The sequence below is a fragment of the Mustelus asterias genome, chromosome 3, assembly GCF_964213995.1.
Source record: "Mustelus asterias chromosome 3, sMusAst1.hap1.1, whole genome shotgun sequence".
NCBI classification, from domain to species: domain Eukaryota; kingdom Metazoa; phylum Chordata; class Chondrichthyes; order Carcharhiniformes; family Triakidae; genus Mustelus; species Mustelus asterias.
Window position 1 is genome coordinate 105,039,473 of NC_135803.1, and position 16,231 is coordinate 105,055,703.

Below are 16,231 nucleotides of genomic sequence, written 5' to 3' on the forward strand. Positions count from 1 at the left end.
TTATCTTTGGATTTTCTAAACTGTGGTTGAAACAAATAAGACACTTTCTATATTTACATTTGAACAGCCACTTATCCAATCTAATGCCAACTAAAGAACTAGAGTTGTGGTTAAAACCTATTGCCATTGCTTCTCTTGAATAGAGCAGAAATGGTTTGTGGTAAGCTTCACTGCCAACTACCTCTTCAGATCCCTGGACCCATGAGCAGCTGACCAGCTGATGTGATGCTTGAAGACCCCACATAAACCAGTCAGCTGGGAACTAACAGCTTCCCTCTAATCCCAGCTGTTTCAGGGGGTGCAGTTGGGGGGGGGGGGGGGGGGGGGGTGCGGGGCGGTGAGGGAGAGAGATGGGAGAACTACCTAGCAACCCTCAGCCAAAACAAGGTAACCATTCCATCGGTTCAAAGATTGTATTGCAAGCAAAGCCTTTAATTTACAGGAGTCCAAATGGTTTTGGAGAGATTAGAGTTTCAAGAGCCTTCTTTTATTATACTTTGGACAAGTGTCTCTGCCATGTGAACCTGGTGCTAGGTACTGCGGGGCGACCGTAGGAGTTTGACGTGTGGTTTGTTTTTGTTTCTCCTGCCTCTTGCCGGCGGTTTGTTTCTCCTGCCAGGCTCCACGCTGCGGTGGTTCTTGCTCAGCCGCAGTTTGTTCCGTTTCTTCTTGAAGTCTTTCTGCCAGACCTGCTCACAATAGAGGTCCATCTTGGATGGGTAATTGATGAGGGTCATGATGTTCTTGTACCATGGCTGAGAGCCACGGCCACGGTCCAGCAGGGAGTGGTCCTTCACCATGCTAGCGGGGTGATCATCGCCTTCATGCAGGTTGACCACCTGGTCAGCGGTGACCACGTGCAGCCGCAGCTTCAGCAGTGTCCAGCGGAAACCATGGTCATCAATTTGGCAATGGTAGACACCGGCGTCCCGCCGATTTATACGGCGAATCAGCAATCCTTGCTCGATTGGAATGATCTGGTCTCCAAAGGTAACCTGTGAGTAAACATTACATTGAACCATTTGTGTCACATTTCATTGTGAACTATACATATCCATTGGAGTAAGATTACAGATACCACACAGCAGATATGCTCAATTAACTGTGAGGTGGAGCTGGTGTGATAGGGGAGACAGTGGCATACCGGCAATGTCACTGAACCAAAAATCCTGAGGCACAGGCTAATGCCCTGGGGACATGGGTTCGAATCCCACTATGGTGAAAATTAAATTCAGTCTGCAAAATCTGGAATTGTAATAAATGGTAACCATGGTAACCATGAAACTAACATCTGGTTCATTAATGCCCTTTAGGGAAGGAAATCTCTCATCCTTACCTGGTGTGATCTGAATGCGAGTCCAGACCCACAGCAATGTGGTTACCTTTCTGAAAGGGCTAGGCAAGCCACTCTGTCCAAGGGCAATAGGGATGGGCAACAGATGCTGGCCTTGCCAGCAATGTCCACATCCCATGAAAGAATAAAGGAGAAAAGAAAGTAAATTGTGAATATTTCACCTCTTCTCCTGTATCAGGTCTCCCATTATTCCTGGCAAAAAACTCAACAGGTGACTTGGTTCCAAGCCTCTACCAATCTAGCTCTACAACAGAGCAGAGTGATGTCCTATCCCACCAACTCTATCTGCCCTTTTCTCTGGAAGCCGTGGTGACACCATGTTGAGGTAGATGTGCCTGAGCCATTCATATGTAATCATTATCCACTTATTTATAATTGTAGAATCCCTACAGCGCAGAAAGAGATAATTCCGTCCATTAAGCCTGCACCAACAACAATCCCACCCAAGCCCTATTGCCGTAACATCACCTATTTATCCTGTTAATCCACCTAACACTAAGAGCCAATTTATCATGGTCAGTCAACCTAACCTGCACATCTTTGGACTGTGGGGGGAAACTGGAGCATCTGGAGGAAACCCACGCAGACAAGGGGAGAACGTGCAAACTCCACACAGTCACCCAAGGTCGTAATTGAACCCACGTCCCTGGCGTTGTGAGGCAGCAGCGCTAGCTACTGTACCACCATGCCGCTTTTATTAACTAAAGACTGTGTGCGTGAGTATGTAGTGTGTGTGTATTTGTGTGTATGTATGTATGGTGCGTGTGTGTACGAATGGTGTGCGTGTGTGTATGGTGTGCGTGTGTGTATGTATATGTGTATGTATCAATATGTACATATGTGTGTGTATGTTGTGGGTTTATGTAGTGTGTACGTGCATATTTGTGTGAATGTATGTGTTGTGTGTGGTGTGTGTGCGTGTGATAACCCTTTACTTCATATTTGAGTCTGACATCAGGGCAGGGCCTCTGAGTACTGCTGAGGTGAAAGGGATGGGCCTGGGTTCCTGTGGTTTAGAGATTTTTTGGGGGGGGGGGGGAACTGGAGGGCTGGAATTCACCAAGGCAGGGTCAGGACCCAGAGAACTCCCAAGGTTAGGATTAGAGAGGAATGCTAGGATTTAGGGGGACCTAGAGATATTTGGGGATGGAAGGGACAATTTTAACATCTTTTACCTGGTGAAAATTGGGCAGATAAGCCGAAAAAATCCAATGGCTCATTTAGCTGCCAAAATGGATCCTGTCACTAACAATATTTTCTAGTATACGCAGGCAGAGTCTTGTTTTAAATATGTAGATCCATGTCGAAAGAAATATCCAATCATGACTGCAATATTAACTGTGGCCTGAAAGGTTGGGGGGGGAGGTGGCCTTTCTCATCAGGTGAAGACAGTGGGAAGAGGATCCAGAACAAGCGGAGGTCCAAACAGGAATGTTTGTGTGTTTTCTTCAAATGATCCTTGGGGATGGGGAGGGGGTGGCAAAAAGGAGCTGGATTTCAAGTACAAGTCCCTGCCAAGGCTTCTACTCCATTCCCTCATTCAAGAACTTTCCAAAACCTCCTCTCTGTGACTTCAGTTCCAAAGAAGAGTCATTTTGGATTTGAACATTAACTCGGTTTCTCTCTACACACTTGCTGCCAGAACTGCTGAGTTTTTCCAGCACCTTCTGTTTGAATCTCCCCTGTGGAGCCTTCTTTTGGTGCCAGCCGGCTGAATCCCGATGCCCAATCGACTGCTTTCACCCACTGGCATGCAGGTCAGACCCAGTTAAATTCACCCAGGCCCCACACTGTCGAGGTCACCCAAATCCCACTCCAGGTTAATTCTGGGGCTGGAGAAGGGGCTGAGGATTCACAGGATCATGCAGGGGCTTGGAAGCACACCAGCATGATTCCACAGTCTGGTAACACTGTGGCAGCCAAGGTTTCAGGAGCACTGACTGGAGTTTAAAGTTTATTTATTAGTGTCACAAGTAGGCTTACACTGCAATGAAGTTACTGTGAAAATCCCCTAGTTGCCACACTACGACGCCTGTTCGGGTACACTGAGGAAGAATTTAGCATGGCCAATGCACCTAACCAGCATGTCTTTGGACTGTGGGAGGAAACCAGAGTACCTGGAGGAAACCCAGGCAGACACGAGGAGAACGTGCAGACTCCGCACAGACAGTGACCCAAGCCGGGAATCGAACCCAAGTACCTGGAACTGTGAAGCAGCAGTGCTAACCACTGTGCTACCGTGCCGCCCAGCCGACCTCAGCCGAGCAGATCTTCTCATATTCTGTACTTACGCCAATGTCATTTCTATGTAAGGGGGGTGGGGGGGGGGGGGGGCAGAATTGACAGCAATTGATGTATGGAACACCATCTATCTCAATTGTACATCTCTGTCATGCAGAGGAGGGTAAAGGAACGAGTCCCAAGACTGCAAATAGCAGCAGAATGCAAAAGGTGGGCTAACGTCATGGCAAAAATCAGGCCCTCAAAATCCTGCTGTGCCGCCATTATGGTCCTATGCTGCCAATAGCTGTGAGGAATCTTCAGCCCCCTGATAGGTCTGTAGCGTGGTTTCTTACTTAGGAGATAAAATCCAAGGCAAAGCAAGTTCACTTACCTCCTGCAACCGTCCACTCTTGTCACTCGACTCCAGCAACCATGTGACAGTGGCAAGCTGTGATTTGGGAATGCATTCCAAGTACGTGCTGTTTCCCTCAACAACGAACATCACCTTCTCTTCAGTCCAGGTATGCATGGCTCCTGCAGTAAGCATGTAGAAGGGGGATGTTGATTAGAGGCAGGGTAAAACCCAGAAGGTTGGCTGCATTACAATACCATAGTTCATCATGTCTCAATGGTCATTTTTCAGTATAAGAGTTTGGAATAAGTCTTCCAGGAGCGAGGAAACAACAAAATACTAATATTTTCCCATTTTGCACATCTCTGCAAGAGCCAAAATGATTCTACCTTCCGTAGCCTAATTACATCATGAATTGTTGAGGATATTTTTCAGCCAAATGTATAGACATCACAGCACTGTTAAGATGAAAGGTTATTACTGAAGGAACTCATAAATGAATAAGTTTCATTTATATTTCCTTAGTGGCTATGAATCAGTTTACAATAAATACTGCAACTTTTGTGTGGAATTGGAGAGCCCATACAGATTGCAGTGCAAGGCAGTATTCACACTGAGTGGAGTGAAGGACCCGCATTGCAACATTAAGCAGGAGTGAGTCCTATTGGCTGTTCATTGCAGTTTATATCAGTGTGGGGCCACAAGTTCAAATCCAGAAAACTGCCAGGATAAACACAAAATTAATGACTGTATTGATACAAAAAGGCTCCTTCAAACATTACTGAGACCCTCTAAAGAAAGAATTTACTGAGACCCTCTAATATATCTGAACTTGGGGACAGTAGAAGCAGGCCATTCAACTCTTCGAACCTGTTGCCCCATTCAAGTAGATCATACATCATTGGTAATTCAACCTCATTTACCTCTCTTTGCCATTCCTAACAAATATCTTATCTATCTCAGCCTTGTCGCAACATGTCTGTAGCTATTGACCTGTTCAATCACGCCCTCACTTCCACCTTCTATACCCCAATCCCCATTAGAGCTATTACCCCACCCTGGCGGTTCACCCTGGTACAAGCCCCATCTCTGTTCCCTAAGTTCAACAGTTACAGATCTGAAAAGAAATAGAATCATAGAATCCCTACAGTACAGAAGGAGGCCATTTGGCCCATTGAGTCTGTACCGACCACAATCGCACCCAGGTCCTATTCCCGTAACCCTCATTTACCTTGCTAATCCCCCTGACATTGGGGTCAATTTAGCATGGCCAATCAACTTAACCCACACATCTTTGGACTGAGCAAGGAAACTGGAGCACCCAGAGGAAACCCACGCAGACACGGGGAGAATGTGCAGACTCCACACAGACAGTGACCTGAGGCTGGAATTGAACCCAGGTCCCTGGTGCTGTGAGGAAGCAGTGCTAAAACACTGTGCCATCATAATGGACAATTGATGTACTGATTCAGTGCAGGATGACTCTTTGCAAAGGTAACCTCCTCCTCCAACACCTCTCACTGTCAGCTAGCTACATGGGACTGCCACACCCGATTCCACATCTCTATAGTACAACCCTATCATTTTGATAGGGTTGTACTATAGGCCCCCAAATAGTCAGCGGGAAATTGAGGAGCAAATAAGTAAGGAGATTACAGATAGCTCCAAGAAAAATAGGGTGGTAATAGTCGGAGATTTTAATTTTCCCAACATTGACTGGGACAGCCATAGTATTAGAGGGTTGGATGGAGAGAAATTTGTTGAGTGTATTCAGGAGGTATGTCTCATTCAGTATGTGGATGGCCCGACTAGAGAGGGTGCAAAACTTGACCTCCTCTTGGGAAATAAGGAAGGGCAGGTGACAGAAGTGTTAGTGAGGGATCACTTTGGGACCAGTGACCATAATTCTATTAGCTATGGAGAATGATAGGTCTGGCCCAAAAGTTAATATTCTAAATTGGGGCAAGGCCAGTTTTGATGGTCTCAGGCAGGGACTTTCAAAAGTTAATTGGGGGAGTCTGTGGGAAGGAAAAGGGGCATCTGGTGAGTGGCATGCTTTCAAAAGTGTGTTAACCAGGGTTCAGGGTAAACACATTCCTCTTAGAGTGAAGGGCAAGGCTGGCAGAAGTAGGGAACCCTGAATGACTCAGGATATTGAGGCCCTGGTCAAGAAGAAGAAAGAGGCACATGATGTGCATAGGCAGCTGGGATCAAGTGAATCTCTTGAAGAGTATAGGGGGTGTAGGAGTAGAGTTAAGAGAGAAATCAGGAGGGCAAAAAGGGGACACAAAATTGTTTTGGCAGATAAGGCAAAGGAGAATCCAAAGAGCTTCTACAAATACATAAAGGACAAAAGAGTAACAAGGGAGAGAGTAGGGCCTCTTAAGGATGAACAAGGTAATCTATGTACGGATCCACAAGAGATGGGTGAGATCCTAAATGAATATTTCTCATCAGTATTTACTGTTGAGAAAAGCATGGATGTTAGGGAACTTGGGGAAATAAATATTGATGTGTTGAGGAGTGTACATATTACAGAGAAGGAGGTGCTGGAAGTCTTAAAGCGCATCAAGGTAGATAAATCTGCAGGACCCGATGAGGTATATCCCAGGACGTTGTGGGAGGCTAGGGAGGAAATTGCGGGTCCCCTAGCCGAGATATTTGAATCATCGATAGTCACGGGTGAGGTGCCTGAAGATTGGAGAGTGGCAAATGTTGTGCCTTTGTTTAAAAAGGGCTGCAGGTAAAAGCCTGGGAACTACAGCTTTTATTGTGTTAGCTTTTATTAACAGGGGGTTGGAGTTTAAGAGCCGTGGGGTTATGCTGCAACTGTACAGGACCTTGGTGAGACCACATTTGGAATATTGTGTGCAGTTCTGGTCACCTCACTATAAGAAGGATGTGGAAGCGCTGGAAAGAGTGCAGAGGAGATTTACTAGGATGCTGCCTGGTTTGGAGGGTAGGTCTTATGAGGAAAGGTTGAGGGAGCTCGGGCTGTTCGCTCTGGAGCAGAGGAGGCTGAGGGGAGACTTAATAGAGGTTTATAAAATGATGAAGGGGGTAGATAGAGTGAACGTTCAAAGACTATTTCATCGGGTGGATGGAGCTATTACCAGGGGGCATAACTATAGGGTTCGTGGTGGGAGATACAGGAAGGATATCAGAGGTAGGTTCTTTACGCAGAGAGTGGTTGGGGTGTGGAATGGACTGCCTGCAGTGACAGTGGAGTCAGACACTTTAGGAACATTTAAGCGGTTATTGGATAGGCACATGGAGCACACCAGGATGATAGGGAGTGGGATAGCTTGATCTTGGTTTCAGATAAAGCTTGGCACAACATCGTGGGCCAAAGGGCCTGTTCTGTGCTGTACTGTTCTATGTTCTATGTACAGGCCAGTGAGCCTCACATCTGTGGTGGGTAAATTGTTGGAAGGTATTTTGAGAGACAGGATCTACAGGCATTTAGAGATGCAAGGATTGATTAGGGACAGTCAGCATGGCTTTGTGAGTGGAAAATCATGTCTCACAAATTTAATTAAGTTTTTTGAAGGGGTAACCAAGAAGGTAGATGAGGGCAGTGCAGTTGATGTTGTTTACATGGGCTTTAGCAAGGCCTTTGACAAGGTACCACATGGTAGGTTTTTGCATAAAATTAAATCTCACCGGTTCCAGGATGAGGTATCTGAATGGATACAAAATTGGCTTCTTGACAGAAGCCAGAGGGTGGTTGTAGAGGATTGTTTTTCAAAATGGAGGCCTGTGACCAGCGGTGTGCCTCAGGGATCAGTGTTGGGCCCACTGTTATTTGTCATTTATATTAATGATTTCGATGAGAATATAGGGGGCATGGTTAGTAAGTTTGCAGATGACACCAAGATTAGTGGCATAGTAGACAGTGAAGAAAGTTATCTCCCATTGGAATGGGATCTTGATCAATTGGGCCAGTGGGCTGATGAATGGCAGATGGAGTTTAATTTAGACAAATGTGAGGTGATGCATTTTGGTAGATTGAACCAGGGCAGGACTTACTCAGTTAATGGTAGGGCGTTGGGGAGAGTTACAGAACAAAGAGATCTAGGGGTACATGTTCATAGCTCCTTGAAAGTGGAGTCACAGGTGGACAGAGTGGTGAAGACGGCATTAGGCATGCTTGGTTTCATCGGTCAGAACATTGAATACAGGAGTTGGGACGTCTTGTTAAAATTGTACAAGACATTGGTAAGGCCACACTTGGAATACTGTCTGCAATTCTGGTCACCCTATTATAGAAAGGATATTATTAAACTAGAAAGAATGCAGAAAAGATTTACTAGGATGCTACCGGGACTTGATGGTTTGAGTTATAAGGAGAGACTGAATAGACTGGGGTTTTTTTCTCTCGAGCATAGGAGGCTGAGGAGTGATCTTATAGAGGTCTATAAAATAATGAGGGGCATAGACCAAGGTAGATAGTCAATATCTTTTCCCAAAGGTAGGGGAGTCTAAAACTAGAGGGCATAGGTTTAAGGGGAGAGGGGAGAGATACAAAAGTGTCCAGAGGGGCAATTTTTTCACACAGAGGGTGGTGAGTGTCTGGAACAAGCTGCCAGAGGTAGTAGAGGCGGGTACAATTTTATCTTTTAAAAAGCATTTAGATAGTTACCTGGGTAATTGGGATTAGTTTAGGGTTTTTTTTTTAAAAAAGGCGGCATGGACAAGTTGGACCAAAGAGCCTGTTTCCATGCTGTAAACCTCTATGACTCTATCTCATCATAGCCAGAGAATCACCTTCAATGGCCACCCTTCCCATTTCTACAGTTATCTCTGGTGGACCCTCCAGGGTCCCCCTCCTATTATTAATCGACATGCTGCCCCATGGTGACACCATCCAAAAACACTAAGGTCAAGTTTCCACAATTACAATGATGAGACCCAGCTTTATCATGCTGCCACCTCTCTCAACCCCTCCTCTATCTCTCAGCTGTCAACAACTGCTTGTCTGACATCCTTCTGCTCCCTCACCTCTGATTCTGTCCATCTCCCTAATAAAGACTGGATCAGGTTTCACATTCTGGTTGCCATATTTAAGCCCTAGATGAGCTTCCAACCACACATCTGCAGCATTATTAAGACCTATTTCCACCTCCGTAACACTGTTGACTCCACCCTTGCCACAGCTTCCCTGTTGCTGAACCTTCGCCCCACCTTTGTTACCACCAGACTCGACTATTCCAACACACTCCTGGCCGGAATCCCCCGCAATCTAACACCACATAAACTTGAGATCATTCAAATCCCTGCTGCCCATGTCCAAACTTGCATCAAATTTAGTTCTCCCATCATCCCTGCGCTCATTGACTTACACCGATTCCCAGTAAGCAATACCTTGATTTTAAAATTCTCATCCTTGTTTTCAAACCCTCCATGGCCTAACCCTCCATATCTCTGTAATCTACTCCAGCCCCACAACCCTCCAAAATATCTGCACTCCTCCAATTCTGGGCTCTTGAGCATTCTTGATTGTAATCACTCCACCATTGGTGGCCATGCCTTCAACTGTCTGGACTCTAAGCTCTAGAATATCTTTGCTAAATTTCTCCACCTACCTACCTTGCTTTCCTCCTTTAAGATATTCCTTAAAACCTCCCTCTTTGTCCAAGCTTTCACTTATCAGTCCAACTATCTCCTCGTGTGGCTGGTATAAATACGAATTGTTGTTGTTGAAAACTCTTATTGATCCAACATCCACAGCCTTTTCGTGTTGTATTCCTATGTTTACTTAATACAAACTTACCAATCTCCCACTGAGCTGTTAAACTAAATGTGGGTTCAGTTTATTTGAAAACGTAGTAAGGGATTAGGCAGGTCTTGTGGCACAGTGGTAGCATCAAAGTCCTACTTCATGAGAATGGAAGATGCATTCATAACGTGGCCAAATGGTTTGATTATTAGCCTGTTAATCCTTCCAATATGCCTGATGACAGGCGGTAAAAGTGGGCAAATTCCACGGTCATTTATACTGCAGAAGGTAATGTCAAATCACTGCAGTAGAATCATAGAATCCCTACAGTGGCCCATCGAGTCTGCACTGACAACAATCCCACCCAGGCCCTATCCCCATAACCCCACTTATTTACCCTGCTAACCCCCAGTCACTAAGGGTCAATTTAGCATGGCCAATCAACCTAACCCACACACCTTTGGACGGTGGGAGGAAACCAGAGCACCTGGAGGAAACCCAAGCAGACAAGGGGAGAATGTGCAAACTCCACACAGACAGTCAGCCAAGGCCGGAATTGAACCTGGGTCACTGGAGCTGTGAGGCAGCAGTGCTAACTACCGTGCCGCAGTACTTTGCCAAGCATAGCCGCGGATCAATTTCACGGTTGCCAATGCTCTCTTAGGGCATAATACCTGAAAGAGGAGGGGTATAGGATTGTTCAGCAGACAGATTTACTATAAAGATTCAACAGCTATTGTTAACAGGAAAATAATATTTTAACACCACAACCTGTTCGTTAGACTGGAAGCTGCTCTGAACAATGTCCACTGGTCACATGATTTACACCCTGGCTACTTACTCACAAGCATATTCTCTCAATGTGATATCACAACATTTAGAGGAAGAGATTTCCAGATTCCTGTGAAGAACTGCTTCTTGGTTTCTTTCCTGAATGGGTGGGCTCTAATTTTAAGATATTGCCCTCTTGTTTAGGATTCTTCCATCAGGGGAATATCTGCCCTATTAGTAATTTAGACACTTCAATCGGATCACCTCTCAATCTCCTATATGCAAGTAATGTTAGCCAGCTTGAATAAATCTTACAAATATAACTCAGTCATTGGAAAGAATTAAATACTATGGGGCTTGGTTTGGAGGGGGCAGGATCATTTCACAATAGCAGAAATGTTACTTTGTTAGTTAAGTATAAGAAATTGAGGCACTGAGTCTAATGTTACCATCAGCATTACCCTTTTCCCTGTGACCCAAGGATTTGAGTCTGCTGGTGAGGGATTGATGCTCAATCCTCTGTGCTGGTTGTAAGGGTCCAATGTGAAATTAACCTGGGCAGTCTGGCTCTGGGACCACCTTGCAAAAACTGTCCAGATTTCTGTGTGCTAGCGATTGCTCTTGCGAGGCTGAACACTTTTGGACAGTTAGCATGTAATCATCGCTGCGACGTATCAGATTTGGGACCATATCAAGAATGCAGAAAAATCTTCTTTAACTTGCCAATCCCATATTGTCTGGAACTTTCCGGCCGTTCATGCCTGTAGGGTGTTCCAGTCCTGCCAACGGTACACCTTCGTCGTAGGTTTTCCAGCAGCAAGGGATGCATTCAACGGGAAACCCCGTTGACAATGGCGGGACAGAAGATCCTGCCGCTGGCCAATGGTGAGCAACCTCCTGATGCCACAAAATGTGGGGTGGGTTACGCAGTAATTCCCACCCATTGGCTGGAATTTTACCACCCCTGCCCACCACAGGAATTGGAGCGGGCGAGGGGCAGACCATGGAAAAGTCCACTGACCTTGGGCGGGATTTTTAGGTTTCGGGACGAGCGATGCTGTAAAATCCTGCCCATTGTGTCTGATCCAGGAGAACTTGACGATGCTATGTTGAGGGGATCAGCCCATCCCTGACCTCAAGGAGATCAGTATGGACAGTGGAAGACAAAAGAGAACTGATGTCCCATTTTCCTTTGCTGTACACATTCACATCCGCGCACAATTACATAGAACCAACTATCAGTATTTTCCTAGTGAAGCAGCCTGGGAATCTTTCAAACCATCAGATTATTATTTCTCGGAAACACAAGCCACAGCCAAATGTCTTTGAAAGTGAAGTTGTGGCATGTGGAGTCACAAAGGCCTAACCACCATTTCAAGGCAGTCTGACCTTAGGCACTGATTAGCCTCCGCACTGGTCTCAATGCCAACTCACTTTTGTTTCATTTCAAAGCTCGATTCCTCCCCTACCAGCCTCCCACTTCTGCCAATGGCCTATCGAGTGAATCACTGAACCATACAGACTGAAAATAGGCCCTAACTTCGACTGTTCATCCATGCTGATTCAGCTGACTCAGCGGTTGAGGGCTATAACTGGTCTCTGTGTCACTCAGCTAGGGAAATGGAAGTCAACTCAGGTCAGAACAGCTGTTCACTGTCTGGTGGCAGTGGAAGTAGCACAGATATGCTGACCTCCAAGGTTGAATAGTCCACTAACCTTTCAACCTCTGAACATTCAAATTGCTGTTTTAGCCCTGAGGGCAACACTAGGGGCTATTGACAAACTGGTGGGACGAACACATTTAAGGATTCAATGGCAGGTTAGGGGCTCAACTCCTTTTGTGTAACCTTTGCGTAGATGGAGGCCAGGGAGGGGAGTAAGAGGGAAGGTTTGGAAGGATTCAGAAGCAGGCAGCATGTTAAGGTGGCAGCAAATAGCTGGTACGTGGTGTATATTTTCTGCTCCATCTTTTGTCAGAATATTCAACTGTCGTGCTTTCTCAACACTTTATAATTGCTTTAACTTCACCCACCTTTGGCCCACAAAGCCTATATAAATTGGTGCAGGGTTCAAGGTCTACAAAAAGGTGCCAAAGGCTTCTTTGCAGAATCAGAAACAGGAACTGATCTATAATCATTCCTCTTTTCATTCAAACTCAAATTTCAAAATGGACAACAAAAACAGGAAATGCTGGAAAATCTCAGCAGCTCTGACAGCATCTGTGCAGAAAACACACGCTGTCAGACCTGCTGAGATTTTCTGTTTTTAATTTCAGATTCCAGCACCCACAGCATTTTACTTTTATTTCAAAATGGACAGTCTGGTGTTTAACCTCAAAATGGATGACATCTGCACAGTTTTACTGTATAATCTTTCCCTCGGGTTTCATTAGAAAAAGAAATTGGACTTCTTGAAACACAGAAATCCAGCTGTAATAAGGCAACTTTTACAAAATGTTCCCATCACAAATGCTTCAGTTGTACTCTTTAAGATCTCTTACTGTTAATGTTTAACCATATATTTTGAACATTTCTGAAATAACTGTTCTTCACTCATTCACAGGATCGCTTACAAGGCCAGCATTTATTGCCCATCCCTAATTGTCCTTGAGAAGGTGGTGGTGAGTCACCTCTTGAAACACTGCAGAATGTAGATAAATCCACAGTGCCGTTAGGGAGGGAGTTCTAGGATTTTGACCCAGCAACAGTGAAGGAACGATGATATAGTTCCAAGTCAGGATGGTATGTGGCCTAGAGGGAACTTGCAAGGTTATGGTGTCCCTAGTTGCCCACTGTCCTTGTCCTCTTGTTGGCAGAGGTTGTAGGTTTGGGAGTTGCCATCAAAGAGGCCTTGACAAGTTGCTTAGTGCACAAGATTAGTGCAGCATATAGATATTCAAAAAGAAGTCCCAAAAAATCTGCCCTTCTAATTTCTCTAGATTGGTTGCAAGTTGATTTTAGCATACACAAGGGTTGTACTAGCCTCCTTTTGTCTTCTGCCTTTGAGGATAGCAATACTGGAAAATGACTTAATTATTTGTCAAGAACAAGCCTTTAAAGAACTTTAATTTAACCTCAAACAGTTTGACAGACCACTTCTTAAATGCAAGAGTTTCAATGATTACACTCATGAATGGGTTGACCTCTTGGTTCATTGGTGACACTTACCTCCCTGGTTGAAGCACTGAGTCAAAGGGTCTCCATTCAGAGCGGCCTGTCGAGTGTGTCTTCTGCAAGCAAACATACCAGCAAGGGGGTCAGGTTCAACAGCAACCCATTGAAGTCTCAATCCAAAGCGCTCTCTTTTATCCTGTGGTTTATTTGAACAGTATCCAACAGCTAAGAGTTCAGATGTCTTGTGTCAATGGCCAAATCTGTTGCCTCAGGAAGGCTTTTGAAAGCTGCCCAATCCCTAGTATTTACTTCACAGATAGTAAGTCTCATTATGTGGTGAAATTATAGAGTAATAATTACATATAATGGGGGGGTTTAGATGTTTATGTATAGAATGGATTCCCGGGAGATTTACAGACGGAAATCTAATCTAGGACTTTGGAGGTGTTTAAAATAGAATACATAAATGGTCATGAATGGCCAAGAGTGAGCTAAAGGCTCGAATTTAACTGAGGAATTGGTCTGGATTCTATATGGAAAATTGAATGCTGGGAATGATTCACAGGCAGGAATATAATGGAGGTGGTTTACACAAAGTGATGATTACTAGATATGTGTTACTGACGGATTTTGAATCTATTATCTTCAGGAGGGGGGCTTTTTCGTTTAGAGTTCAGTGGATGGTTCTTTTTAGTTGATAATTTTGCTGGACCATCCCAGATATCGGCAGCTGACATGCACCATCATTCTTACATAAGGCTGATTGTGCAATCCTGCAAGTGAACTTAGGTTGGAGCACATAACAAACCAATATAACACCAATATGTAAGGTTGAACACTAACATCATATAAGGTTCATTCCATTTTCATCTGTCGTATCCCTTGCTTGATGAATTCAAACTTAATTGTCCAGGATTTCCCATAAGGTACAATACAATCCATTGACCAGCGTTCCACCTTATATGGTGTTATATTGTTGAAGGGCTAAGGACTGGCCTGCACTGTGAAAATCCACAGTGAATAGTTGAGGTGTAACACTTTTGATGTATTCACATAATTCTCGAGATGTTAGTCCAGATTTTCAGTCACATGAAACAATAATGTCCCTCTCATGAATCCTGTGATACAATCATGGACACTTAATGAGGGTCCAAAATCCCTGTGCAGAACTTGCAATGTCCTTCATGGCTATGGTAGCACATCTGTTGTTTAGGCTAAGTTGTGCTCTCTCGATGTGTTGGTGTCCTGTTACATACTTGGCATGGCACGCTGTTGTGTTTATGCAACTAAGTAGCACCTGGATAACTGGTAACTCTTTGATGTACCCTGGTGATAGAAATGTCATAAGAAGTCTCACAACACCAGGTTAAAGTCCAACAGGTTTATTTGGTAGCAAAAGCCACGAGCTTTCGGAGCGCTGCTCCTTCGTCAGCTAAGTGAGAGTCCTGTTCACAGACAGGGCATATAAAGACACAAACTCAATTTACAAAATAATGGCTGGAATGCGAGTCTTTACAGGTAATCAAGTCTTAAAGGTACAGACAATGTGAGTGGAGAGAGCATTCAGCTCAGGTTAAAGAGATGTGTATCGTCTCCAGACAGGACAGTTAGTGAGATTTTGCAAGCCCAGGCAAGTCGTGGGGGTTACAGATAGTGTGACATGAACCCAAGATCCTGGTTGAGGCCATCCTCATGTGTGCGGAACTTGGCTATCAGTCTCCACTCAGCGACTCTGCATTGTCGTGTGTTGTGAAGGCCGCCTTGGAGAACGCTTACCCGAAGATCAGAGGCCGAATGCCCGTGACCGCTGAAGTGTTCCCCAACAGGAAGAGAACACTCTTGCCTGGTGATTGTCGAGCGGTGTTCATTCATCCGTTGTCGTAGCGTCTGCATGGTCTCCCCAATGTACCATGCCTCGGGACATCCTTTCTTGCAGCGTATCAGGTAGACAACGTTGGCCGAGTTGCAAGAGTACGTACCGTGTACCTGGTGGATGGTGCTCTCACGTGAGATGATGGCATCCGTGTCGGAACTATGCCATCTACATGCACACCAAGAACAGGAAACTTGAGAAACTTGGCATCACCACCAGCAGCAACCAAGCCTCCCCCGGTACCACAGTAGAAAACAGTACCACTTCAGGGAAATCCATTGTCAACTTGTCGGACTACACACTTCAACCAGATGAAATCGAAGTTCTCAGCCAAGGGCTCAATTTCTGCCCCACCACCAAAATAGACCCCATCAGTCTCGCAGCGGACACAGAGGAATTCATCAGGCGAATGAGGCTGTGGGAGTTCTTCCACAAACCCCAAGAGGCTCACAGCGAACTCAACGAGACAGCCAATGAACCGGAACAGCTGATAGAGAGATCCGCAGTGCAGCAACCAAAGAGGAAAAAATCGAATTGGACTCCTCCGGAAGGCCGCTGTCCTCGACTTGACATGTATGCCCAAGCCGTCAGGAGGTGCGTCAACACCAGATTCATCAGCCGCAGTCGCAAGACAGCCCCGAACATCACTCAAGCACAACGCAACGCCATCCGCGCTCTCAAGACCAATCGCAACATTGTCATCAAACCAGCAGACAAAGGAGGGGCCACCGTCATACTGAACAGAATGGATTACTGCAAAGAAGTGTACCGACAACTGAACAATGAGGAACATTACAGACAGTTACCCGCAGATCCGACCAAAGAA

At 45.3% G+C, this 16,231-nt stretch overlaps 1 protein-coding gene across 1 annotated transcript in view; it reads right to left on the reverse strand.

Moving 5' to 3' along the window:
* Positions 1-312: 312 nt before the first annotated feature.
* The window catches only part of sema3h (sema domain, immunoglobulin domain (Ig), short basic domain, secreted, (semaphorin) 3H), a 171,522-nt gene continuing 155,603 nt past the window's right edge, over positions 313-16,231 (reverse strand). Inside the window, exons 15-17 of the mRNA XM_078209416.1 lie at positions 13,587-13,648; positions 3,969-4,111; positions 313-995 (exon numbers count right to left, since the gene is read on the reverse strand). Coding sequence (XP_078065542.1) covers positions 531-995; positions 3,969-4,111; positions 13,587-13,648 — 670 coding nt within the window. The 3' untranslated portion in view covers positions 313-530. The remainder of the gene's footprint in view (positions 996-3,968; positions 4,112-13,586; positions 13,649-16,231) is intronic.